Here is a 27,485-nt window from a genome sequence, read left to right as displayed (position 1 = left end):
CGTATTACTCCAGATAGCCTTGGCTAGTCCTTACAAGAGCCCAAGGGGAAGACATGTGCCACTACTGGCCAGCTATCCCCATTCTTTAAATTACTTAATTATTTTGAGGCAAGGTCTCACCATGTAGCCCTGTTTGGCCTGGAACTTGCTATGTAGACCTGACCTCAAACTCACAGAGATCTGTCTGTCCCTGCCTCCTCAGTGCTGGCTTCAGCTGCAGCAGCTCTCGAGTGAGGTCTACTTTTAATTTTTATTTATATGTATGTGTGTTTTGCCAGGGATGTGTATATGTGTGTGCAGGTACCTGCAGACTCCAGAGGAAGGGGTTGGATCTCCTGGGACTGGAATTACAGGTGGTTGTGAGCCTCCTGACATGAGTGCTAGGAACCAAACTTGCAGACAGGAGCAGCAAGCAGTCTTAAACCCCGAGTCACTTTGCCAACCCCTCACACAAGGTCTTGGCACCTGGCTCCTTAGGCTGCCTTGGACAGAAACTGGCCAGCCAGCCCTGACTCTGCCCTGTGCCCTGGCAGACAGCATCATCCTCTGCCCTTGTCAGGTCGTGATGATGTCTTCTCCTGAGGAATGGCCTGGAGACCTGGGTTGAGGGGGAATGTGGCCTGGCCACCCTCACACTGACCTTTGCCCTTGCAGACCTTGGCACCCGCCATCAACTGGTTGCCCTTCCTCAACACCATTTTTTACCCAGTGGAGATCAATGAATCTGAGCCCATCGTGGTCTACGACAAGGAATACCTGGGACAAGTCTCCACCCTCATCAACAACACCGACAAATGGTAACGGTGACACATGGGTGCTGAAGGGACAAGGTGGTCGGGGACAGCTCCTTGGCTGGTCATCCTGCCCTCAGGCCTGGTGGGGACAGGGGACATGGGGACTCAGGAAAGGGGCCCTGGGTGGGCTTCTCTGTGATGCTTCTGGTTATGAGTGCAGGTTTGAATCCCAGCCCCTCTTCTCATAGCTTTGTAACTTTGGGGCAGGTCTCATCCTTCCCTGGGGTCCTTCTCCCACCTAGCCAGGCTGTGGAGAGAGAGAGAGCTAAGGGAAGCTAGCGCTGACAAGTACTTCAGTCCAGTACATGCTAGGTACTAGTTCCAGCTGATACTCAGAGATACCGTTAGGATCTTACAGATAGGAATGTTGGAAGCTATAGGGGAAAGGGAGCTCCCAGGATGTGTGTCTGTTTGTTCATGTGTACTCACCGAGAAAGAGAGGTTTCCTGATACATGGTATTCCTCCGTCATCAGGACCAGATGCTTTTCCCACGGCCTTTGTCATCTTCCCTAATAACGTCCCAACTCTCGGTCAGAGTCTTCCTGGCTGCGCAGTGTCCCATTGTACACATACGTTTGCTTGGCTACATACGTTTGTCAGGCGTTCAGCTTAAACAGACATCTTTGTGCTAAGATGGCTTCTTTACAAGTGTGGTTGGCAGGTTTCCTGTACCCTAGAGATGGGTCAGATGGAGCTGCCAATCATGGAACCTTGAGTCTGACAGGCCATGGGCCCCCGTTGTTCTAGCACAGACGGAGTAATCAAGCCATGGCGATTAATGAGTACTAGCGGCATCTGAGTGATTGCATTAGACACCCGGGGGTTTCTGTGGTGGAAGAGCTAAGCTTTACCTTGAAGAGCTAATGTTCCCTGTGCGTATAGAGGGTGGTAAACAGCCATGGGGACAGGCTGGAGAAGAGCTGAGATCAGAAACTGAGTTGAAATGCTGCCTGGGGTCTCTGAGCTCACCCTGGCCTTATTGCCACAGTCTCCTCAACAACTACATGATGTGGAACCTGGTTAGGAAAACGAGCTCCTTCCTGGATCAGCGCTTTCAGGATGCCGATGAGAAGTTCATGGAGGTCATGTACGGGACCAAGAAGGTGAGGGCACTGCTGTACACACCCATGTATGGGCAGGGTCCCAGGGAGACGTGGGTCCAGCTGCGGCTATGGCTGTGGGCTCAGGTCCCAGGGAGACGTGGGTCTGGCTGCGGCTGTGGCTGTGGGCTCAGGTCCCAGGGAGACGTGGGTCCGGCTGCGGCTGTGGCTGTGGGCTCAGGTCCCAGGGAGACGTGGGTCTGGCTGCGGCTGTGGCTGTGGGCTCAGGTCCCAGGGAAACGTGGGTCTGGCTGCGGCTGTGGCTGTGGGCTCAGGTCCCAGGGAGACGTGGGTCCGGCTGCATACCGGGGTGAGCACTCCATCAGTGAGCTATACCCCTAGGCCTGTGTCTTCCTGGTTCATTGCATCCAGAAGCCCCTACTGGGTCAAAAAAGGTGTCTCTCTCTGAAGCTCCGGGAGGAAGCACAGGCCCCTGGTGGCACCGCTTCCCGGAAGGAAGGGTCCGGGAGGAAGGGTTGAGCCCGCTGACACGCACACGTGTGTTTTCCAGACCTGCCTGCCCCGCTGGAAGTTTTGCGTGAGTGACACAGAAAACAACCTTGGTTTTGCCCTGGGCCCCATGTTTGTGAAAGCCACCTTTGCTGAAGACAGCAAGAACATCGTAAGTTCCTCCTGTGGTTAGGGGCCCTGGGGTGTGAACCCCGTGCGTGCCAGGCGAACATTCTAGTGACCGAGCTGCGTCCCCAGCCTTTGTTGCTGATAGTACCGACTGCAGTAGGTGGTTAACATACAGACTCCGTTGGAGTCAAGGGCTCTCTGCCTTCAAACCCCAGTCCTCCTGCTGCTGGACCGTGCCTCCTCTAGAATCTTCTACCTGTCTTTGGCCTCCTGGTCCAGCCCTGACATAGTTACCTTCCAGGGCTGCTGTTTGTCTCTGGAGTGATCACAACCTTTTGGGAACTGTCCCTCAGAAGCAAATTCTCTAGAATTCCAAGCTCATTCCATTAAAAATGGTTTCTTTGCTCGGGTCAGTGTGGGAGAGGCTACTTCCTTCTCTGAAGGAAACTCAGTGCTCTGGTTCATGTTGGAGACTCTGAAAACGTCCTACAATGGAAGCTTTCCCAACTTCCCCAAAGCCTGCCTCATCTTACTTGACCCGAGTCATGATAGCCAGAGGCCTGTCTTGTCTTGCCGGATACCATCGGGAGAGGATTCGTGGGAAACTGGGCTTCTCCCTGACCCAGCACCAGAGAGTAGTCTTTGGATGGCAGCATCCTTCTACACAGGGCTCCTGTTGTGTTTCGGTGATGTCATAGCCCAGCCCTTACTGTCATGGCGTCTGTCCCCTCAGGCCAGCGAGATAATCTCAGAGATCAAGAAGGCCTTTGAAGAGAGCCTGAGTACCCTGAAGTGGATGGATGAAGACACCCGGAGATCAGCCAAGGAAAAGGTGAGGCTGCCTGGGAGTTCAGAGGGCACTAGGCTGCCGGGACAGAGCTGGTGGAAGAGGGAGCGGGTGCAAGAGATTCTGTCCAGTCAAGAGCGCATGAATGCCATTGTGCCCTGCAACTCCATCAGGACCCTTGATACCCTGAAGCCCACATTGGCATGAGATATCCAGAGATTTCCCATAGCAGAGGTGGGAAGGGCGAGGAAGATGCACACCGTAGAGGGACTGGATCAATCCTTTCATAAGAGCCGGCTAACGCCTGATATGGTTAACCTCCTTCCCCTCTCATTCCTGCAACCGTGGCGGCATCCACGAGGGCCAAGGAAGGCTGTGTGATGTAATCGGCTTTCCTCTCATCTCTGTTCCACATGGGATTCAGTTACAGTGCATCGGCTCTGGGGGCACACATCCAAACCATAATGGCTCTCTTGGGGAAAGTGGCATTTCATCAGAATTTACCAGACTTGTTCCAGGAAAAGATGGAGAAGCCCTAAGGAAGCCGGAGGCTAGCCCTGGCTCTCCTTGACGTACACCCTGAGCCCCGGACCCCACAGAACCGGGGCAGGCTTGGCCAACATCACTTGGCACTGACATACTCCATCCCTTCTGTCCAGGCGGATGCCATCTACAACATGATAGGCTACCCCAACTTCATCATGGACCCCAAGGAGCTGGACAAAGTCTTCAATGATGTAAGTGGCTTCCACCTGCCTCGCAAACTCCCTTATACCCACATGAGAAAAGTTCAGGTTTGACCTCATTTAGATGCCGGAGATAACATGGTTATCAGCCTGTATCAAAGTGACTTGGGGATATGGGCCTAAGGACGGCTTTCCCTATTCCTTTGGGTGATGGGTCAGTGGGCGTTTCTGTCTCCTCAGAACCACCCTCAGCCATTGCTCGGTGGTTGTTACTGGAGCACAACTGTGTGCTCCACTAGAAACGGCCAGCTCCAGGGAGCAAGTGGGAAAGTACAGGAGAATGGCAAGGGCAAGGTGGCTCAGTGGTGGAGCATGCATTTAGAGCGTGTGAAGCCATAGGTTCCGTCCCCAACACTCACGAAACAGAACCAAAGATTAGGGGAATAACCAGACGTGGCTACGGGCGTCTCTAATCCTAGCTCTCCAAAAGCTTGGACAGGAGGAGCTGGGTGGGGTTCAAGGCCATCTTTGGCTACCTGGCAAGTTCAAGGCCAGCCTGGACTACAGGATAGAACAGGTCTCAAACAAACAATGAAAAGGGTAAGGGAAGGGGGCTGGAGAGATGGCTCAGTGGTTAAGAGCATTGCCTGCTCTTCCAAAGGTCCTGAGTTCAATTCCTGGCAACCACATGGTGGCTCACAACCATCTTTAATGAGGTCTGGTGCCTTCTTCTGGCCTGCAGGCATACACACAGACAGAATATTGTATGCAAAATAAATAAATAAATGGATAAATAAATAAATAAATAAATAAATAAAAAGAAAAGGGTAAGGGAGGAGCTGGAGAGCTGGCTCAGTGCCTAAGAGCACACACTGCTCCTGCAGACAACCTGGGTTGGGTTCTCAGCACCCCTGTTGGGCAGCTTATAACTGCCTGCAACTCCAGCTCTAGGGGTCTAGGGGATCTGACTCCTTCTTGCTCCGTGGTCACCCACACACACACAAATACACACACACACACACACACAAGTTTTTTAAAATATTACTTTGAAGAAATGAAGGCAGAAAGCAGACAGTGAGAATTGGTAGGCCGAAAGCATCCCAGTGAGCCCCCCACCCCCTGCTGCTCCTCCCAGACATCCTCAGGCCTCAGGTCTTCTCTTCCTTCCTTGGAGAACTGAACTCTTGACTTTGACCTTGAAACGCTAACAGAAAGAGGAAAGCACACTCCAAAAGCGTTTTAAAGCTTCCTTTAGGCAGCAAGGGGTAATTGCCCTTCCCTGAGCTTGGAGCCCTCAGCCAATCAGCTGCCTTGAGCTGGCTGCTGTTCTCCTGTCTCTGTGATTGGTCTTCTGTGCTCTCTTGGTTTAGAGTTGTGAGCTGGGGCACTTGTGACATTACAGTAACCTCACTTTGTAGTTACATTTAACCCCTGAATCTGTTAAAAATTACCTCTGAGGCTGTGAGACTCTTGTCCGTAGCCCGATTCCTTGGGAATCATTTAAAGTGGCCCTGGATATCAGGCTGTCAGAACCAAGGACTCCTGGAGGCCACCAGGTGCTGCCCCAGGTCAGGGCCTGACTCCTTGGCTGTTTCCAGTAGCTAGAAAGATCTAGAATATATCTAAGCTAGAACTCTGCATTTGTCTTGGGCAGAATCCAGGCTGTTGGTCAAGGGATGTATGAGGTGCAGCTGGGTGTTAAAGGGCATGTGAAGGAGTGTGCCCACCCCTCCACTTCTGAGATAGAGTCTCGCTCCGGTCATTACGTCTGTGCTGTCCACAGGGACCTATTTAACAATTCATTTCTATCTCATTTACTGACTCAGAGCCAGGGTCTTACATAGTCCAGGTTAGTTTTGAACTCTTACATAGTCCAGGCTAGCCTTGAACTCTGTGTGGCCAAGGGTGACCTTGAACTTCTGATCCTCCTGCCTATGCCTCCCAAGTGCTGGGGTCTCAGGCGGGCACCACCACGTCCAGTGTATGAATGCTGGGGATTGGACCCCCAGGGCTTCTCTCGTGGCAAACAAGCGCTCTACCAGCTGAGCTACGCCCCCAACCCAATTAAATTAAAATGTAGAAGCCACACAAATCCATTTAAAGTTCTTCGCAGTCAGTGTTTGCAGTATTGGCTAGGACAGGCATAGGTGTCTGTCATGCTGGGCATATTCTTGCTGAAGTCCCAAATGCTGCAACAGGGCATATCAGGCACCCCTGGGTAATGCTTTTAGTGGCTTTAAAGAGGAAAGTCAAGGCCGAAAGAGGCTCTGGGCCTACAGCCCTGCGCCCTCCACCCAGTCTCTGGCCTGTAGACTAATGGGTTGTTTTTGTGGGAGCCTCAGCTCCCTTGCGCATGCGCTGATCTTTCGTTCTGCTTTGCTTCCGCAGTACACGGCAGTTCCTGATCTCTACTTTGAGAACGCCATGCGATTTTTTAACTTCTCGTGGAGGGTCACAGCCGACCAGCTCAGGAAAGCCCCCAACAGAGATCAGTGAGTTCCCCGAGGTGTGGGCTCCTTGAACGCGGGGAGACCCAGGGTGACCTGTGTTGGGTGGAGTGCGGCTTCATCACTGGCTCGCCATAAGCCAGATACACTGGTCGTGGGCGCTGTCTAAGGAACGAAGACGGTGGTACTCCCACTCACGGTGGTGCTCCCACTCGGCAGATACAGAAAGCCGGAGTGGTCCTGGCTGGGGGCTGGCAGGTCAGCATCCTCCCCAGCGCCTGGCCTGCTGGGGAGTGGGTGGAGCTGACTGGAGCTGACTTCCGGTCCTGGCTCTGCTGACTCAGCAGCGTTCAGAGGAAGAAGCTCACTCTTGGGCCCTGGTGACAGTGAGGTTATAGGAGCCCTGGGGAGGGGCAGGCCCCATGGGTGGTCCTCCATTCCTCGTGAACAGAAGTGGTGACTTCCCCGTAGGGGCTTGCGGGAGGTTTTGGAGGGGTCCCAACCGCAGTTAACTGTTGAACTGTACCTCTCCATAGCAGCAGGCTCTGGGGAGCTTTTCATCAGTACAACCTTTTGGACTGGAATGTTGCTCAGTGGTAGAGTGCTTGCCTGGTAAATGCAAGGATCTGAGTTCGATCCCCAGCACTGCAAACAAACCCCAGAGCTTCTTAAATCAGAAACACCTGGAGCGAGACCCAGTGTCTGTCTTTTTCTGTTTTGAGATTGGGATTCCAGTATGTTGTCCAGGCTGGCCTTGAACTCATGAGCTACACTGGCCCTTGTGACTCTGCATCCCCAATGCCCAAACAACAGGCACATCTACTGCACACAACTAGGGGTGTGTTGGTATTTTATTTAGTTTATTTTTTTTAAGTGTTTGCTGTAGAGGTGTGAGGGCGCTGTGTGTCTGCCACCTTCCCTTGGTGCAGGCAGAAAAGACAAAAGGACCCCTGGGCACATCACACCCGCCAGTCTAGCCAAATCTACAAGCTCCAGGTTCCACGAGAGACCTTGTCTCAAAAAACTAAGGTGGACAGCAACAGAGGAAGACATTCAACAATGAACTCTGGCCTACACACACACAGACAGACACACACACACATGCATACGCACGCATGCACACACACGCACATACACACAGACTCCTCAGCTAAGCATGTCTATTATACTCAAGGGTAGAGCACTTGTCTGGTGTGCATAAAATCTTGGGTTCTATCCCCAGGTCACAAAACAAAAACACAAAATAAAATAAAACAAACGAAGTCTCTTTAGAAAACTCAGGCACCCTCTCAGCTCAGTCCTCTTCCTGTGATTTCCTTTCTCCATCCCAAAAGCATCCTGCAGAAGTCTTCACCTCACTACTGACAACGCCTCTTTGCCTCTGGCACCCTCTTGTGGACAAGAGGCGCAGAAATCTGTTTCCTCTGAAGTCTTCAATGGTACTTCCTAAAACTTGAGAAGGGCTTTTAAGTGTCAAAGTATAGCACAGGCACGGCTGCCAGTTCATCTGATCTTAAATTTAACTTTTTTTTTTTAATAAATTTATTTATTTATTTATTTAATTTATTATACAATATTCTGTCTGTGTGTATGCCTGCAGGCCAGAAGAGGACACCAGACCTCATTACAGATGGTTGTGAGCCACCATGTGGTTGCTGGGAATTGAACTCAGGACCTTTGGAAGGGCAGGCAATGCTCTTAACCACTGAGCCATCTCTCCAGCCCCTTAACCTGTTCTTTCAGCTAAATTTTGTTATGTACCCGTGAATGTGCCGGTGGTTATTTGGATATAGATGTGATGTGGGCAAGCTCTCAATATCTTTACGTGGCTTAATGACTCCTGGCAGAATACCTCTGTGGTGCTCGCTGGGAGGAAACAGAACAACTGGGCCCATGTGGAAAATGCCCTTTCTCTTTTCCCATTCTTTGTTGGCTCTCCCCGCTGCGCCAGGAAAATGCTGAAATGCCAGCTATCTGGTTCACTTTATATGGTTAGTTACCACCTTTTTGGTCTTAGGGCGCTTCCATATGCGTAAGAAATTACTACTCCGTCCTCAGCTCTGCAGGTGTTGCTCAGACGATGGAGTGCTTGCCTGGCATTCTTGACCCTCAGCACCTCATAAAAAACAGGGTGATGTACACAGCTGCAGTTTCAGAACTTGGGTGAATGGAGGAAGGAGGAACAGGAGAGTAAGGTCACCCCTGCGACATAACAAATTCCAGTCCAGCCCCACATACATGAAACGTGGTCTAAAACAAACCAGATATCCAGAAAGCACAAAACGTGCATTCTTCTGGTTTTATGAAAAGTTTAAAAAGTGAATATTTTCTCAAAAATGTTTATGTGCAGGGTATGGTAGCATGTGCCTATAATCCAAACACTCATGAAGCAGAGGCAGGCAAATCTCTTGAGTTTGAGGCTAGCCTGATAGAGTTCCAGGCCAGCAAGGGCTCCATAGTGAGACCCTGTCTCTCTCTCTAATGGGGCTAGAAGAGATTAGATAGCTCAGCAGTAAAGAACACATCCTGTAGCCAAGTGTGGTAGTATACACCTTTAATCCAAGCACTCAGGAGGCATAGGCCAACCTGGTCTACAGAGAGAGTTCCAGGACGGGCAGGGCTACAAAGAGAAATCCTGTCTTGAAAATAAAACAAAAGCAAAAAAACTGAAAACATACCCTACTTTTCTTGGAACCCAAATACAGTTCTCAGCACCTCTGGCCTCCGTGGACCCCTGCACATACCCACACACAGGCACACAGGCACACATAAAAATGCATTTTGTAGATTTGTTTAATCATATATATGAGTGTTTTGTCTGCTTGTCTCTCTGTGTACCGTGGGTATGCTTGGTGTCCAGAGAGATCAGAAGATAGGTCAGAGTCTCTGGAACTGAAGCCACAGGTAGCCATGAGCCGCCACATGGTGGTAAGAACCAAACCCAAAGCTTCAGTAAGAACAGGCGCTCTTAACTGACGAGCCATCTCTTGGCCCCTGAAACACAAATCTCCATAGGGTGTGTGTGCATGTGCATGTGCGCGAGAGGAGGGGAGGGAAGAAAGGAGGAAGGAGAGAGAGGCAGAAGTATTGTACATTTCTTTTCAGAACACATTCTTAGGGTAGAATCAGTGCCTTCCCCTACCGCTGAGCTATACCCCAGCCTCTTCAGATTTCTTTAATTCTGGCTTAACAGAAGGCAGCTGGGTTCTCATGTCTGCCTCAACATCCTCTCCTCTAACAAGTTGTTTTGAAGTAGAGATAGAGATAGAAAAGCCAGCCTCACACAGACATATGGTTAGAAAGGGAGAAGATTTATTTTTATTATTTTTGTGGGGTTTTTTTGTTTTGTTTTTAGGCAGGATCTCTCTCCATAGCCGTGGCTGTCCTGGAACTCGCTCTGTAAACCAGGCTGGCTTCAAACTCACAGAGATCCACCTGTCTCTGCCTCCTAAGTGCTGAGAATTAAAAGTGTGTACCACCATGTCCCACGGGAAGGGGAAAATTTTTAATAGTCTTTTCTAATACTTATATATATTCCTATTCTGCTTATAATAAAAAATAGCCAGGTGGTGGTGCCACACACCTTTATTCCCAGCACTTGGAAGACAGAGGCAGGTGAATCTCTGAGTTTGAGGCCAGCCTGGTCTACAGAGCAAGTTTCTGGACAGCCAGGGATACAAAGAGAAACCCTGTCTCAAAAAATAAACCAAAAAGATGTTTTTTTTAATTTTATTTTTGTTTTTTTGAGATAAAGTTTCTCTGTGTAACAGTCCTGACTGTCCTGGAACTCGTTTTGTAGCCCAGGCTGGCCTTGAACTCAGAGATCCCCACCTGCCTCTGCCTCCTGAGTGCTAGGCTTAAAGGTATGCGCCACCACACACACCCCACCCAAGATTATACATTTGTATCACTTTCTTTAATTTTTTTAGATTATAATATAACTACATAATTTCTCTCATCCCTTTCAAATTTTTACTCATTTTGTGTGTTTTGCCTGTGTATATTTGTACCACATGCATGCAGTACCTGTGGTGGCCAGAAGAGGGCATCAAATCCCCGGGAACTGGATTTACAGGCCCTTGTGAGCTGACGTGTGGCAGCTGAGAACTGAATGGACCCAGATCCTCCGGAAGAGTAGCCAGTGCTCTTAACCACTGAGTCATCTCTAGCCCACCCAAAACTTATTTTGAAGCCTCACATTCTTGTCATGGGTAAACAGATGACATCAGTTGTTTTCCCAGAGATTGTGAACTTGCTTTGCCCATTTGCAAGAAAGCATTCAGTATCCAAGGTTACTGTGGTTTGTCAGGCACCCTGAAAGAAATGCCGGAAACAGCATCAAGAAGGCTAGAGTGCTTTGTGGGTGATCCCATGGGTCACACAGAAAATTAAGAGGCTCCTGGGAGGAGGGGGATGTCTGGGTTTAATGGACTCAGCAGCTATAATACCCCTCAAGGGCGGTGGCTTGATGGGCTTGGGGCGTTGTTTCTTTTTTTTGATTGTGGATTTTTCTGGTTTGTTTTTGGTGTGTGCGTGTTTGCATGAGTGTGAGCACATGTGGGAGCGTGTGCACCTCTGAAGTCACCCAGGGCAAATGTGGGTGTCTTCCTCAGTCGGTCTCTACTTCCTCTGTTGAGGAAGGGTCTCCTGCTTCAGCCAGAGTCACTAATCTAGCTAACACATTGGTTCCAAGGTTCTCTGTCTCTGCCTCCCAAGTGCTAGAATTGCAGGCCAGCCACCTTGTGTATGCCACCTGGCATTTACATGGCTGCTGGGGACCTGAACTTCAGTCTTCATACTTGCATAGCCAGCTCTTCACCAGTGAACCATCTATCTCCCCAGTCTCCCCCCCCCACCCCACCTCGGTGTTTTCGAAACAGGATTTCATGTCACCCTAGTTGGCCTTGACCTCACATCAGCTGAAGATGACTTTGGATTCCTGCTCTCATCCTCCTGCCTCCACACCTTGAGTGCTGGGATTTCAGGCATATCTCACCATCCCCAGCTGTGTTGTGTATCTCGAATTCTAATTGTTCTTAATAATAAAAACTCAGAGTCAGCTACCAGGGCGTGAAAGCTGAAGGATCAGAGAAGCAGAGCGGCCAGACACTAGAGTTCTTACCTTATCAATGCTCAGACCGAAGGGTGATCCTGCCCTCAGACAGCATCTCAGACTGCTCTGAGCTCCTGTCTCCTCCCGCCTCATGTTCCTCTCCCAGCCCAACCACAGCACTCCTGTCCCCATCTCCCTAGTGCTGGCCTTAAAGGCGTGGGATCCCAAGTGCTGGAGTCACCTTTGTTTGGGTTCCATTTCTCTTTCAGACTGGATCAATTTCATGTAGCCCAGGGTGGCCTCAAACTAACAGAGATCCGTCTGTCCCCCAAGTCCCGAGATTAAAGGTGTGTGCCACCACTGCCTGGCCCCTGGTGGCTTAGCTCTGCACTCTGATCTTCAGGCAAGCTTCATCTGTTAAAACACAAAGTATCCCTACAATATTGATCTGGTTTTGGTAGCGTTCCTGCTGGGGAGGCCCTGGTGGCCCTTAAGGCACGCGGAGAACTGCTGATAGAGGCTTTTGAACCGTGTGCTCAGATGTGTGACACATCAGTAGAGGGTGACCTTGAACGCTACCTCCTGAATGATGTGATTACAGGCATATACTGTTACCCTGGTTTATGCAGCGTATAACCAAACCCAGGGCTTTGTACAACTTTGACAAGCACTTTACCATTCTGAACTACATTTCTAGGCCCCAGAATCTACATTGTTTGTTTGTTTGTTCCCTTTTTTGAGACAGAGTCACTCTGTTACATAGCTGTGGCTGTCTGGAACTTGCTCTGTAGGCCGGCCAGCATCAAACTCAGAGATCCGCCTGCCTCTGGCTCCCGAGTGCTGGGATCAAAGCGTGTGCCACCACCACCCAGCTCAGCCCCTTGACAGTGGTGTCTAAGTCCTGCCCACCTCCCCTTCTACCGAGTTTGCCAGAGATCTCATGTGTGCTTGTGGCTTGCAGGTGGAGTATGACCCCGCCCATGGTGAATGCTTACTATTCCCCCACCAAGAACGAGATCGTGTTTCCAGCTGGAATCCTGCAGGCACCGTTCTATACCCGCTCCTCGCCCAAGTAGGTCATGCCAGGTTCTCTGACACCACCATTCGCCAGCCTCATCAGCCCCTAGTCCAGTCTGGCCCAGCTCCCATAGCCGACCACTTAGTCAGCCATGGGTGCCAGGAGGCCTGGGATAGGGAGACAGAGATGGTGGACGAAACAGCTTCTGTGACCCCGGCCCTTCCCTCCTGGCCTCTCTTGGCTCTGCATGTCCCCACATGGTGGGACTTGGAGGAGCACGTCACAGGATCAGGTTCTCTCTGGACAGCATCTTAAAACACAGCTGGAGGGTAGACATTATGCCCATATCTCATGCAGGCAGGCTTTGAAAGGCACCGTCCTGGATCTGAACTCCGGGCTGGATATTCACTGCGTGACACTTAGGCAGAGGCTGACCTGGCCCCCAGCCATTCATGAGTATTAAGACCCAACTCGGGAAGTAGAAAAGGACAAGATCTCCTGAGTAAATTGGGGAGCATGGGGACCTTGGGAGATGGTTGAAGAGGAGGGGAGAGGCAGGGAGGGGAGAAGAGAAAAATGTAGAGCTCAGTAAAAATCAATTTAAAAAAAGACCCAACTCTGCTGAGGTGACTTACACATGCATGGCTCCCAGAGGGCAGAGTCCGCTGTGGTTGACTCTGCCCAGCCCCCTCCTATCTCCAGGGGCCACATTCCCAGAAAGCCTTGTGGGTCCCTACTGGGTATTGAGACCAGAGGTCACATAGTGGGAGTCACCCTCACCTGTACTCCTCACCCTCCTCTAGCGCCTTGAACTTCGGTGGCATTGGTGTTGTTGTGGGCCATGAGCTGACGCACGCATTCGACGATCAAGGTACACATGACGTGGGGCCCCCATTTTGGTAGAACCAGCCAGTTTGCTGCCCGCCCTGTCTGCTCTCTGCCTACCCTGTCTGCTTCCCTGTCTGCCCTGGCTGCTTCCTGCCCCCGCCCTGTCTGCTTCCCTGGCTGTCCTGGCTGCTTCACTGGCTGCCCTGTCTGCTTCCTGCCCGCCCTGTCTGTTTCCTGGTCTCTTCTCTGCTGAGGTTCTTAGTAAAGAAGGATGGGTGTTGGTGTTCAAAGCTTTGGCTCCGCTGCCTTCAGTATGAGCTTCAGCCAGTCCCATCTCCTGTCCACGCCTCTTCTCTCTGCTGTGAACATGAGGATTTCGTGTAATGGTGGGAAGGTCTGTGCTTACTTTGAAGCCCCTGCTCTTACTTAGAGGTTAGCAATAGTGTTCGGCAGGGAGTGTACAGTTCTCTACTGTAGACAGAATTTTTCTGTCCCACCAGCCAGTTCCCAAATAACTACACAGAGACTTAACTATTTATAAATGCTTGATTGGTAGCTCAGTTTGTCACTGACTAGCTCTTATAACTTAAATTAACCTATATTCCTCTCAACGCCTGCCACGTGACTCAGTACCTTTTCTCAGTATGGCACGTTCTTCTGCTTTCTCTTGGTCTCCTTGCTACTCCTGAGAGTCGGTCTCTTCTTTTTTCTAGCTCTTTTTTGTCTGCCAGTCCCACCTTACCTCTGCCTATCCAGCTATTGGCCATTCAGCTTCTTTATTAAACCAGTCACAGTGACATTGTTTAAAGGAATATTCCACATTCTACCATTCTAGAAACTTCTCTGGTCTGACCATAGAGAAATGGCAGTCAAGCCCTTACCATTAGCTAAAAGCCAGAATCCCACTTATTGCTTCCTGCCTTGGGAACCCCTTTGCCCAGAGGGAAAATCTGGGGCCTACCTGTGATCCTGGCACTGCTAGCCCTGGCTAGGAGTCTGTTCCTTGGGGTTAGGGACTCTTTGTCAGTGTTAAAAACCAGCCCCAGTCTTCTGTGCCCTGGAACTTACCATCAGTGGCCTGGACCATTTTCTCATGTGGTCTCTGGTTGACTGGCCAAGCCTCAGTCACATGGCCTGGAGGGTTGTAACATGAAGGGGCCTGCTTGTTGGGGTTTCTGTCCTGCCCAGTACCCCACACCCGGCAAGCCCCAAAGAAAATCACACAGAGATCTCCATAAGTTATAAAACTGATTGGCCCATTAGCTCAATCTTATTAGCTCTTGTAGCTTATATTAACCCATAGTTCTTATCTATGTTAGCCACATGGCTCAGTACCTTTCTCAGTCGGGCAGGTTACATCTTGTCTTTCGGTGGTCTGGGCAGGAAATGGGGGGAATGGGCTTCCTCCTTCCCAGCATTCTCCTGTTCTCATCTCCCTGCCTCTACTTCCTGTCTGGTTGACCCGCCTATACTTCCTGCCTGGCCAGTCAGCGTTTATTTAAAACATGATTGACAGAATACAGACAATTCTCCCACACCAGAGGGTGGCAGAGGAGTAGCAACAGGTCCCTCTATGTGACCACTCTCCTTCCTCCACAGGTCGGGAGTATGACAAAGACGGGAACCTCCGGCCCTGGTGGAAGAACTCGTCCGTGGAGGCGTTCAAGCAGCAGACCGAGTGCATGGTGCAGCAATACAGCAACTACAGCGTGAACGGGGAGCCCGTGAACGGCCGGCACACCCTCGGGGAGAACATCGCCGACAATGGGGGACTTAAGGCCGCCTACCGGGTATGTCTGCTCCCCGTGGGCACTGTCCTGGTTTGCAATGGGAGGTACTCTGTTGTGGTGGGAAGGCATGGTGGCAGGAGCCACATAGCTTCTGCAGTCAGGGTTGAGAAAGTAAATAGGAAGTGAAGTGAACTGTAAAGCCTGGAGTCCTCCAGTGAGATGCCACCTGCTAAAGGTTCCACAGCAGTCCCAGACAGTACCACTACCTGGTAACCAAGTGTTCAGACACATGAGCCTATGGGGGACACCTCATGTCAAATCCCAACTGAACTGAGAGAGTTCTGGGTTCGAGTCTCAGGGCTAGCATAATTGACCCAAGTGTGTGGCTGAGAACTCACAGCTGCACCAATGGGCTGTTGGGAAAGAACAGCCAGGTGCCTGGGACCCGCTCCTGATCCAGAGAGGCACTCGGAGATGTCAGTTAAGTAGAAAAGAGAGCTGGCCGAGAACAGGTAGGCTTCTGGCAGACATGCCGAAAAGTAATGTTTACTGGGACCATTCTGCGAGCAGGCTCGGGATCCCCAGCAAGTTCAAGACTTGGTGTTGGCTTCATGTAGGCAGACTTTTCTGTCCTGCCAACCACCCTCCAGATAACCAGAGCATTAGTTATAAATGCTCAACCAATAGCTCAGGCTTATTAACTCTTACATTTTACATTAACCCATATTTCTTATCTATGCTCTGTCACCTGGCTCAGTGCCTTTTCTCAGGATGACAAATTCGTCTCCTGCTTTCTCTGCATCTCCTCATGACTCCTGAGACTCCGCCATTATTGTTCCCAGTGTCCTCCTAGTCTGGCTCTCCCACCCAATCTCTTCCTGCCCAGCTCTAGGCCAGTCAGCTCTTTATTAACCAATGAGAGTAATACTTATTTACAGTGTACAAAGATTGTTCCATAGCAGCACTGAATCTCTATTTTGCAGATTTGGAAACTGAGTTCAGTAGCATTTTACAGTTGGCCTAACATCTGTCTGCCAGCAGGCATGTATTAGGAGCTTTCTGCCCACCTGTGCTGCACTTGAATTGCTACAGAGTGTAGCTGACAGGTGGGAGCTGCTCCTGCCCAGCCTGTGACGTGAACCGGGGGCAGAAGGCAAGCACAGAGAGCCTGACAACAGAAGGAAGAACCTGTGTGTTACTGATTGTGCAAAGAACATTGAATGGAGCCAGTGATGGATTGTTGGGTCCAAAGATGGCCTTCTAGAAGGAATGACATTTGAATTGTAGCCTACCGGGGCGGCCAATCTTTGACATTGCAACATGATGTTATTGTCAATAAACTTCATGCTTGAGAACTGCATAATTGGGTTACCAAAAAAAGTGGTTTGGTTTGCAGTACCCACAGAATGGCTCACAACCATCCATTACACAAGTTCCAGGGTATCCTGATACCCTTTTCTGACAATACACACGCGTACATGCAGGCAAAACACTCAGATTCTTAGAGCAAATAAATCTAAAAAAACTTTAGTAAAAATTACTTTTAAAAAGAGGGTGGTGCCAGGTAGTGGTGGCACACACCTTTAATCTCAGAATCCCAGCACTCAGGAGGCAGAGACAGGTAGATCTCTGTAGCACAAGGTTTCTGTCCTGCCCAGTGCCGCAGCCATTCGGTGCCAACAAAACACATAGAGGCTTATTTCAATTATAAACTGGTTGTCCTATTAGCTCAGGCTTATTACTACCTAGCTTTTACAACTTAACCTGTCATTCTTGTCTATGTTTAGCCATGTGGCTTGGTACCTTTTATCAGTGAGGCATTCTCATTTTGTTTCCTCTACGTCTGGCTGGTGATTCCAAAATCTCTGCCTCCCCCCCCCCCCCAATTCTCCAAGTCTGGCCACCTGCCTTTACTTCATGCCTGGCTACTGGCCAATAAGCATCTTATTAAACCAATATGAGTGACAAATCTTTACAGGAGTATTATCCCACAGTACTTTTCCCCTTTTTTCTTTTCGAAACAAGAACTCTAAATCTAATCTCCTTTGTTTTGCCTTTTTCCTGACCATTATCAACTTGTAACCAACACACTAAACAAAGACAAACATCCATAATCCATTTTTTGGGAATGTGGGCATAGTTTTCTAGGCTACTTCCTACTGATTGGAGGCACTGATAATCTTATGGGAGCCTAAAGAAAATTTAGCATTATGGTCAATCCTGACTGGAGTAGTCTGTGAGGCTGGATCATCTCAGCCAGCAGTCTTGAAGCTGTTCTGGATGTAGAACTCAGAGGAAACTGCAACAGAGGTGCTCTGAGATGTTGGATCATCTGGGTCATCTGTTTCCATTGGAGATTTTTTCCAGGGCTATTCCTCAATCAAACCTGATTTTTCTAAACCCAGAATGAATCTACAACCTCTCATTTCCTGTAGAAACAAAAACAAAACCTCTTCTCCAAAGTAATATATCTTTTGACTTAAGGTTTGAAGTCAAGGCATTTTCAAAATATATGGGTTGGGTTAATCCTTCAGCATTTATAATCAAATGTCTTTTAGCAGCTGTTGCTCCTTTCTCAGCAAACAATTCAAAGACAACACAATAATATACAGTATCCAGACTCTTTATGTGTGGCTTTTTAAAAATTCTTTATTTTTAATTTTTGGGTTGTTGTTAGGTTTGGGGTTTTTTTTTTGTTTGTTTGTTTGTATTTTTGATACAAGGTTTCTTTGTGTTCTTTAGTTATTCTGGATCTCACTCTGTACACTCTGTAGACCAGGCTGACATCGAACTCACAGAGATCCACCTGCCTCTGCCTTCCAAGTTCTGGGATTAAAGGTGTGTGCTACCACACCTAACTATGTTTCTTTAAGGACTTTCTCTGTCCTTTTTTCTTTCTCTGCCAAGGCTATGTATATTTTTAAACACATAAACAAGGCTATGTATATTTTTAAACACACTGTAAACCGTTTAGAGGTGTTTCCCCCCCTGAATCTGTATTTACTATGTATCTTTTTCTGACCACGAGTCTTTAGTCTGCAAAGTGATACGGTTAGAGGATTAAAGCTGCAGCTTTGGCAACTGGATCCACCCCACTCCTTGGCTTCCTGAGAGATTAGCTTCATGATGGAGGTACTGGTGGGAGCCATATTTTTTTTTTTTTTACCACAACTCTGTAGAGTTTCTCAGTCCATGCCACCACCAAGAAGCATGCCAGTGGCTGCTCCTAAACACCATGTAAGTGTTTGGTAGCAGGGCCTCTTAAAAGAGCTGCACAGTTTATGCTGCTAATACTGAGTCATGAATCTTCTCTTAAAGGAGATGTGCTTGCCTTTAGCAAATAGAGCTCAGCCAAGAAAGTGCCGCCACCAGAATGCTTGACTCTGTTCTTTTTGTGTCTAGAATTCCTCCCCAAGCTTTCTCAGGTTTTATATAGATATAGTTGCCTCACGTTGGTGCCATTTGTAGCATAGCACAGTGTTTCTGTCCTTCCCAGTGCCACAGCCGTCAGTCCCAACAAAACACATAGAGGCTTATTTTAATTATAAACTGATTAGCCTATTAGCTCAAGCTTATTACTAACTAGCTCTTACAACTTAAATTAACTCATAATTCTTATCTGTGTTTAGCCGTGTGGCTTGGTACCTTTTCTCAGCGAGGCATTATTCTCATCTTCCTCTATGATTGGCTGGTGACTGCGTCTCTGCCTTTCCTCTTCCCCGAATTCTTTTAGTCTGGTCACCCTGCCTATATTTCCTGCCTGGCTACTGGACGATCAGCATCTTATTAAACCACTACAAGTGACAAATCTTTACTGGGGACAGAGTATTATCCCACAGCAGATCTCTGAGTTTGATGCCAGCCTGGTCTACAGAGTGAGTTTCCGGACAGGCTCCAAAGATACAGAGAAACCCAGTCTCAAAAAAAAAAAAAAAAAAAAAAAAAAAACCAAAAACAAAAAAACAAAAAAAAAAAAAGGAAGGGAAGAAGAAGCAAGCAAAGGATCAAAGAAGAGCTCTATCTAGCCTTTGGGCTTGAGCAGCTGGGGAGGGTTCCTGCTGACTATGATGGGAAGGCTTGGTGTGCATTTGTGTGTGCACGGGGATGTGGGGGTGGGGAGAGCTATTATCCCATTCCTGCTGTGTTGATCTTGAGGTGTACGTGGGGAAGAGACTGGAGTGGAAAGCATGCAGTTAACAACTGGCCTGACAGGGTGTGTGTTTTAGGCCATCGGGTTGAATGAGAACACAGAAGGACCCTGACACCCGGGTGCCCACCTCTGCCCCGGTAGTAGGGCTTCCCTGAACCTCCACAAGGGACCTACCCTCACCTATATCGTGTCTCACCTCTGCTTTTCTCTCCTCCCAGGCTTACCAGAACTGGGTGAAGAAAAATGGAGCCGAGCAGACGCTGCCCACCCTGGGTCTCACCAACAACCAGCTCTTCTTCCTGGGATTTGCACAGGTGAGCTCACTGGGAGGCAAGGCAGGTGTGTTCCATCGTGGGCATGTACAAGAGCTCCACAGCCAAAGGCAGGTTCCTCACAAATGGCACCTTCCTAAATCAGCAGACTATCTTTGGGACATTCCCCTGCATGAAGACAGGGTGCACGGAGGGGCAGAAATCCACCTAGAGGTCTTCCTGGCTCCCCGAGATCTGAGGCTCATGCTGTTGCTGTCATGGTAGGACCAATCGAGCAGCTTCAGGGCCCCATGGTAACCCCAGATTCCCTTTGTTAACCCCTCCCCTAGGTCTGGTGCTCCGTCCGCACACCTGAGAGCTCCCATGAAGGCCTCATCACCGACCCACACAGCCCCTCCCGCTTCCGGGTCATCGGCTCCGTCTCTAACTCCAAGGAATTCTCAGAACACTTTCACTGCCCTCTTGGGTCCCCCATGAACCCTCATCACAAATGCGAAGTCTGGTAAGGGCTGCAGCACAGAAAGCACACGTGGAAGAGGGGAAGGGGCCCGCAGCCAGCTCCTGGCCTAGCCCCTCAGCTGCCTAGGGCCCCTTCCCCACCCTGGAGGGTATACAGCCATCCCGTCTAAGCCTATGGTGACGGTCCATCACTCAAACCCAAGATCTGACCCCTGTGAAGCCCTGGCACCCATGTGGGATGCTAGAGGGCGTTTGTGTGTCGAGCTGGTGGGCCTCACACTGACAACGGCAACGGGACATAGCCCTCGCCCACATCCAATGCCAGTTATACCACAATACCACTGTGTCAAATGCTTTAAAGATATATTTTTGGGGAGACTATTTTTTAAGCATTATGGAATACACTGGAAATCTTCAGGGAAAAATGCATTTAAAACACTTTTTTTTTAAAAAAAGGAAAGATTAGTATATTTATTATGTTCTCTTTTTCTAAATAACCTGTGGACAAAGGAAGCCCCACTGATTTACCCCAGGGGACCCCAGGCTGCTGAGCAAGCCCCTATACTGAACGCTACATTAGCCCATTGTTGGTGTGACTGTTTCTGCAGTCACCCGTGCAGACAGGAGACATAGGGACCAGGACGAGGGAGGAGCCAACTGAGGGACCTCCCTTCTGGGCATGACCCTTCTCAGCTCACCTGCCCTGTCTCTGGAATCTAACCGTGGGAACCCCAACAAGGATGGTCTGGTACCCAGAGCTGATAGCTGAGGCAGCCTGAGGGCAGAGTAGGGCTCTCCCATGGGGGTACCCGAGCAGCCTGGACTAAACCATAGGAGCCCCTCAAGGCTGAGTCCCATGACCCACACTCTTCTCCAAAGATGTCTTTCTTCTGGTCCCACCTCTTCTGGCCTTGGGGATCGGATGCCACTCTGTAGCAATTCCAACATTTTGAAGTGATCTGCCTCACTGACGCTTGGCACCAAGGTAAAGGAAAAAAGGAAGTAGTTCAGTTCTCCCTCCAAGCTCTGTAGCCCAGAGTTGCCCTGGCCTGGTTCCCAGGACCTGTTCTCTAGTGCCTTAACTGAGGCTGTTGCTCCTGAGTTCCACCAAGGAGGCAGCACCTGACTAGAAGCCACTACCACAGCACATCACCCAGGACCCCAGGGCTGCCGTCCCAGCCTGCCTACAGAGCAGCTGTTCCAGATGTCCAGTGTTGGGAGCTGTTGATCCCTCTCAGACTTCCAGCCTCCCGTGGCCCTCGAGTTGAATTAAACCAGTTCTTCTTATAAGTGGGGGATTTCCTCTCACTTGGGGGGGAGGTCTGTGAGCCAGAGGAGGCTGAGAATGGAAGGATCCCAGCCCCATCTGGGCTACAGGGAAGTCGTCTGCCCGACAGCATCACCCAGTAGTAGATGTGTGGGTCCCCACTAGGTGGTGTGTATTGTGGTTCTCATGATTGCTGTAGGGGGGCAGGCCCCCAGACCTGTGAGCAGGGAGCCCAGGGGTACCACCCGCCACCTGGCAGGCCATGCCCCACGTCTCACAGCAACCCCCCCCCCCAATACCATATTCTTCCTCTGCCAAGAAGCTCAGAAACGTAGTCTCTGTCCTGCCAGTTTAGGGTTAGCCTTAGCTCTTGGCCAGGGAGCTGCAAGCTAGCCCCTGACAAAGTTCCTGGTTCCTGTAAGCTTGGTCAAGGTCTCGTAGCTCTTCAGAGAAAGGTAGCACAGGAAGCAGGAAGGTGCTGGAGCCATGTCCTGCCACGTAAAGGTGGACCTTCCGGGCCCCTGCCCCTTTCCGTCCTGCCTTCCTGTGGAGAGGCAGTCCTGGAAAGAGTCCAGCACCCGTATGTAGAAGCAGGGTCCTCAGCTGGGAGTCAGCTCAGGGTGTGCAAGGCAGCCGTAGCAGGAAAGCCCAGGCTGAGCAAGGATAGGTGGGTGTAAAAGCAGCAGCCTGCCCCCCCCCCCCGAGATTTGAGAAAAGCTGAAGTGAGAAAGGGCTGCTGCTCTCAGAAAGACCCCTCCTCTCAATGCTGGGAGCTTCCCTGCGGGTACAGAACGTGGGGTTTGGAGCTGGGGAATCTATTTTTTGTATTATTATGTTTGTGCTACTGTAGTTTTGGCGTGGCACTCTTGTAATTACAATAAAGTTCTTGTACCAAGCGCCGTGTGTCTGAGTGTCCGTCCTTCTTGGGAGATGTGTGTCCTGTAGGACCATGAGAAGGACCCTGGTCAACCAAAGCTCCCCACCCTTGTAGAAGTCTCAGACCCAAGTTACTGCTTCCCGTGCCCACTCCTGGCCACTCCTTCAAGGAGGTGCTCATGTGAGTACCCCTTGTTGGTGAGAACTGTGCCCCCACCACACACATGCTTACATGCGTGCACATACACTGAAAAGTCATGTTTCCATTGTCTTAGAGCAAAGGACTTTCCAGTCTGAGATGTTTGGGTCGAACAAGGGTTTTCAAAGAGGCTCAAGAGCGAGCCAGCAGTTTTATATGCATCTTCTTGTCCAGCCCGGTGTGTAGCTTTTGTTTAGGCTGCACTTGATTAACTGAAGCTGTGGTTCTCTGCAGGTCTAAAATACCTGATGATCTAATAAAGAGCTGAGCAGTCAGTAGTGAGGCAGGAGCAAGGGTAGGCGGGGCAGGCCAGCAGAGAGGATAAATAGAAGGAGAAACAAGGAGAAAGAGGAGCGAGAGGAGGACATCAGGGGCAGCCACTCAGCTACACAGCAAAGTCATGGAGTCAGAAGGTAAGAAAGGTATCCAGAAATAGAGATAGACAAAAGCCCAGAAGCAAAAGGTAGTTGGGATAACTTGAAATCTGACAAGCGGCTGGAGAGATGGCTCAGAGCCCCCACATCTCCTCTCTTCCCTTCTCTTTGAAAACAATACATCCTTGCCATCCTTAGCCGTGCCCCTCCCCACGTAGGACTTGAACTTCCTGCGTGGCTATTTGGTGTTTGCCCTTCCCGCTGAGGATGGTGGAGACAACAGAGCTGTGTCTTCAGAAGAACTGAAAACGTAAGCGATCTGACGTCATTAACTATGAGCCAGAGAGCCAGCAGGGTATACTGTGCACCGGGGGATTAGAGGAGCCGTTCAGGGCTCATAGACACCAGCACAGCAATGGGCCTACGGACAAATGACTTCACAAAGAACTGTACCGCTTCACTGGTGATGAGAGTAAGCGCAGATGCATCCCCTGGCCACACACATACCATAAATGCTCCAGATGTTCCCCCACACTAACCTGTAATCCCAGCACCAGCATTCTCACAAGCGAAATCCCAACAGAATTATCTGAAAGAGTGTGTATGCAGGTGGGTGTGGTTCTGGGCTAGACCGCCGGTGCTGGTGGGCACTATAGCCACTAAACCACATCATCGTAACAGGCTTCCTCTTGGGCCACCAACCGGCTCCCAAATCGTGATGTGGAAACTTAATTATAAATACCCAGCCTTATCTTATGCTTGTTTCTTGCTAGCTCTTGTAACTTAACCTGTTTCTCTTCATTGATGTTTTTGCCTCAGGCCTTTTACCTTTATTCCCCCCACCCCCTCTCTCTCATGTACTACTCTACTGCTTCTTCCTCCATATCTAGCTAGCGGCTCCCTGCCTGGCTGGCTCCAGGTGTCTCCCTCTCTTTCTCCCTAGTTCTCTCTTCTCATTTCTCTTCTCCCAACCCCAGATTCCATCTGACTTTACTGTCTCAGCCCTGCCTGTTCCTCTACTGCCTGGCTATTGGCTGTTCAGCTTTTCCTCAGACCGATCAGGTGCCTTAGGTGGGCAAGATAAAACAGCAACACATCTTTATGTAGCTGAACAGATGCAGTATAAGCAAACGTAGCACACCCTCACCTAGTTAGAGTAGTATTCCGCACCAACCTCTTTTGTTTTTGTTGTTGTTGTTTTTTGAGACAGGGTTTCTCTGTGTAGCACCAGCTGTCCTGGAACTCACTCTGTAGACCAGGCTGGCCTTGAACTCAGACATTCACCTGCCTCTGCCTCCCAAGTACTGGGATTACAGGGTGCGCCACCACCACCTGCCTGATACATTGTCATCTTAGACAGAATTTGTTAAGCTGACTGATGTTGGTGAGAAAATGCACAGCAGTACCGAGGACTATTCTGTTTTATGTTATGTTCTCATTATTTAAGACAGAATTTCAGGTAGCCCGGGCTGGCCTTGAACTTGCTACGTAGCTGAGGATGACCGATCTTAAACTCCTGGTCCTCCTGCCTCCACCTCCCAGGCGTGGAGACTACAGGTGTGCACCAGGTGGAACCCTGGACATCATGGTGTGTCTTCTGACCCTGCCAGGTGAGCACGTCATGGTAAAGGTAAGTAAGTCACATCTGAGGCAGTGGCACCGTGTAAGGGAGGATGTGGGATTTGATCAAGCAGTGGATCTACATCTGGGAGAACAGGTACGCATGGCACACAGATACATACAGGTACTCACACATACCCACGAGTTAAAAGTCTTAAAAACAAAACCAAGGCCAAACGTGGTGGTAGCGGCATATTAAGCAGGCTCTCGGGGGTTTGTTTTCAGGCAGGTTCTCAGATAGCCATGGCTGGCCTGGAACTAGGTATGTAGACCAGGCTGACCTCAAGCCCCAGAGATTCAGCTGCCTCTCCCTCCTGGGCACTGAGTCTAAAGGTGTGTGCCGTCACACCTGACCCAGCTTTGAAAGGTTCTTCACAGCTGTTTCTGGAGCTGCATGAAGACTGGAGTGGCAGGTGACTGGAATAGAAATGGAGACAGCAGTCAGTCAGGGAGCATGGAAAGTGGGGTGCGTGCCACACCCAGGGTAGCAAGGAACCTGTGTCTGGGCTCTACCTACCATTTCCAAGTCCGGTTCTTCAGAGGGCATACACGGGCTCAAGCAAGCAGTTTCTTGCGACAGTGTTCACATATGACCACCAGATGGCGCCAAAACACAAAGGACTCAGGCCTGGGTCCACATCCTGGTAATCTAGCTGCAGGACCCACCCTGACTCCTTAGACATTTGATGGCAGGGCGGACACTTAAAGTAATCGTGGACTAGGCGCCTGAAGATGTGAGTTCTAGTCCCTCGTTCCTCTCCCACAACTTCCTGGCTTGGGCACGTTACTTTGATCTCTGAACCTTAACAGTAACAAGAACAGAAGTTATAACCTAGGCCCAGGCTCCACATCACCCTCATTTTAGACATGGCTGGCCAATATGGAGGCTCAGAACTCAGCGTTTCAGACCTGAGTTTAATCTCCATGCCAACCCCTAACCATAACCTGGTTGACATTAGAGTCACCTGAGAAGGAGGGACCTCAGTTGAGGAATTGCCTCCATCAAATTGGCCTGCAGGCATGGGGAGGACATTTTTCATAATTGCTAATTTGATGCAGCCCACTGTGGTCGTGCCACCCCTAAGCAGGGGTGCTGGGCTGGATAAGGAAGTACTGGAGCAAGTCGGGCATCTTAGTTGCCATTCTATGGCTGTGAAGAGACAGCATGACCAAGACAACTCTTATAAAGAGACCGTTTGATTGGGGGCTTGCTTGCAGTTTCAGAGGGTTAGTCCGTGATCGTCATGGCCGGGAGCATGACAGCCTATGGTGCTGGGGCAGCAGCTGGGAGCCTTAGAAAACATATTGAGTGACGTAACTCAGACCCAGAAAGACAAATATATATATATATACTCACTCATGAGTGGTTTTTAGACATAAAGCAAAGAAAGCCAGCCTATAAATCATAATCCCAGAGAACCTAGACAGCAACGAGGACCCTAAGAGAGACATACATGGATCTAATACAAATGAGAAAGGCAAGATCTCCTGAGTAAATTGGGAGCATGGGGGCCATGGGAGAGGGTTGAAGGGGAGGGGATAGGAAGGGAAGGGATCATGGAAAAATGAGTAGTTCAATAAAATCAATAAAAAAAGAAAAAAAATATGCCAACTACCTTTTATCTCTGGGCTTTTATCTTTCTCTGTTTCTGTGTACCTTACTTTCCTTCTTTCTCCCTGGCTTGCTGTGTCGCTAGGCAGCTGGGGCCTAGTGATGTCCTCCTCTCCTTGTTCTCTTGGTGCTCTTCATTCTCTCTCCTCCCAGAGTTTCTCCTTCTATTTATCCCCTCTGCCTGCTAGCCCCACCTGTCCTTGCTCCTGCCTCTCTATTGGCGTTCATCTCTTTAGTGGACCACTGGGTGTTTTAGACAGACAAAGACTCACAGCTTCACAGTTAATCAAACGCAGCATAAACAGAAGCAACACAGCTGAGAATAATATTCCCCCGCCATGTCCACCCACCCCAAACTCTCCCTGTCGTGTGTCCTTTTCTTTTGTGTTGGTTGGTGGGAGGACAGGTGGTTTGTTTTTTGTAACCAAGTCCAGTTAGTGCTGGCCTGCCAGAGCGCTGACTGATGCATTGACTTGATCCTGTGTAGGTAAGCGCAGCTAAGGGGAGTTCATGAGTGCAATGGACATGCTCTCTCCAGGATGGTTTATTTCATTAAATTAATCCATCAGTTGAGAGAGGATCTCACTGTGTCACAAGCTGCGCTTGAACTCACTGTTTATCCTAAGGTGGTCTTGAATGTGCAATCCCCCTTCTCCGGGTCCTCTGCCCCACTAGTGCTGAGATTACAGATTCTTCCATGCCTAGCAATTCCATCTGTTAATAAAAAATAAGAAGAAAAGGGCAGCTGTGCCGGTGCAAGAAATCCAATCAGGTCAAATCAAACAGAACCAAAATGCCCATCGTTTTATTAAGAAGACACTCTTGGGTGGCCAAGTGCATGGTGGGGAGACAGGACAGCAGGGAGCCCATGCAGAGACGAAAACCACGTGTTTCTCCTCTGGGAGCCCACTTAAATACCCTGTGGGGGTGGTCCTGACACCCCCCCACGAGGGAGGGGTCAGGCATGCTGGGATTTTGTGTCCAGAGCAATGCAACTCCCAGGCCAGGTTGGCTGGGATGGGTGCCAGGGGCTGGGGGGCTATGCTCCCAACTTAACGCCATCTTCCTCGTGAGCCTCAGTCTCTCCATCGGAAAACAAAACAAAACAGAATGGGTTAGATGTGACTCGACATTCAGTGAGACATTTATAGCCCCGATTGTCGTCCTCTCTCCCCGCCCCCCTTTTTTTGGGTTCTCTGTGTAGCCCTGGCTGTCCTGGAACTTGCTTTGTAGTGTAGACCAGGCTGGCCTCAAACTCACAGAGATCCTCCTGCCTCTGCCTCCTGAGTGCTGGGATTAAAGTCTTGTGCCACCACCCCTGGCTTTCTTTTCTTTTTTATCCATCACTTATTCGTTTTTGGGGGGTTTTTGTTTGTTTCTGGTTTTGTTTGCTTGTTTTGTTTTGTTTTTGTTTTTGAGACAGAGTTTCTCTGTGTAGCTTTGGAAAGTTTTGGAAACTGTCCTGGAACTCACACTGTAGACCAGGCTGGCCTTGAACTCACAGAGATCTGCCTGCCTCTGCCTCCTGAGTGTGGGGTTAAAGGCGTTCACCACCACCCCTGGCACACGGCACACTTCTTCATTCTTTCAACAGTGATTTATGGCTTTATTCCAGGTGCAGGAGACAAAGCAG

At 49.8% G+C, this 27,485-nt stretch overlaps 1 protein-coding gene across 2 annotated transcripts in view; it reads left to right on the top strand.

Annotated features, from left to right (window-relative positions):
• The window catches only part of Ece1 (endothelin converting enzyme 1), a 101,651-nt gene extending 79,584 nt beyond the window's left edge, over positions 1-22,067 (top strand). For both annotated transcript variants that reach the window (XM_038332337.2, XM_038332336.2), the window contains exons 9-19: positions 655-797; positions 1,784-1,898; positions 2,407-2,517; positions 3,208-3,306; positions 3,921-3,998; positions 6,336-6,439; positions 12,409-12,519; positions 13,269-13,336; positions 14,893-15,083; positions 19,392-19,487; positions 19,775-22,067. In XM_038332337.2, coding sequence (XP_038188265.1) covers positions 655-797; positions 1,784-1,898; positions 2,407-2,517; positions 3,208-3,306; positions 3,921-3,998; positions 6,336-6,439; positions 12,409-12,519; positions 13,269-13,336; positions 14,893-15,083; positions 19,392-19,487; positions 19,775-19,951 — 1,293 coding nt within the window. In that variant the 3' untranslated portion in view covers positions 19,952-22,067. The remainder of the gene's footprint in view (positions 1-654; positions 798-1,783; positions 1,899-2,406; positions 2,518-3,207; positions 3,307-3,920; positions 3,999-6,335; positions 6,440-12,408; positions 12,520-13,268; positions 13,337-14,892; positions 15,084-19,391; positions 19,488-19,774) is intronic.
• Positions 22,068-27,485: the final 5,418 nt, after the last annotated feature.

Source organism: Arvicola amphibius, chromosome 6 (assembly GCF_903992535.2).
Source record: "Arvicola amphibius chromosome 6, mArvAmp1.2, whole genome shotgun sequence".
NCBI lineage: Eukaryota > Metazoa > Chordata > Mammalia > Rodentia > Cricetidae > Arvicola > Arvicola amphibius.
The sequence above is the reverse complement of the archived record's forward strand: the minus strand, read 5'-3'. Positions and strand labels throughout refer to the sequence as shown.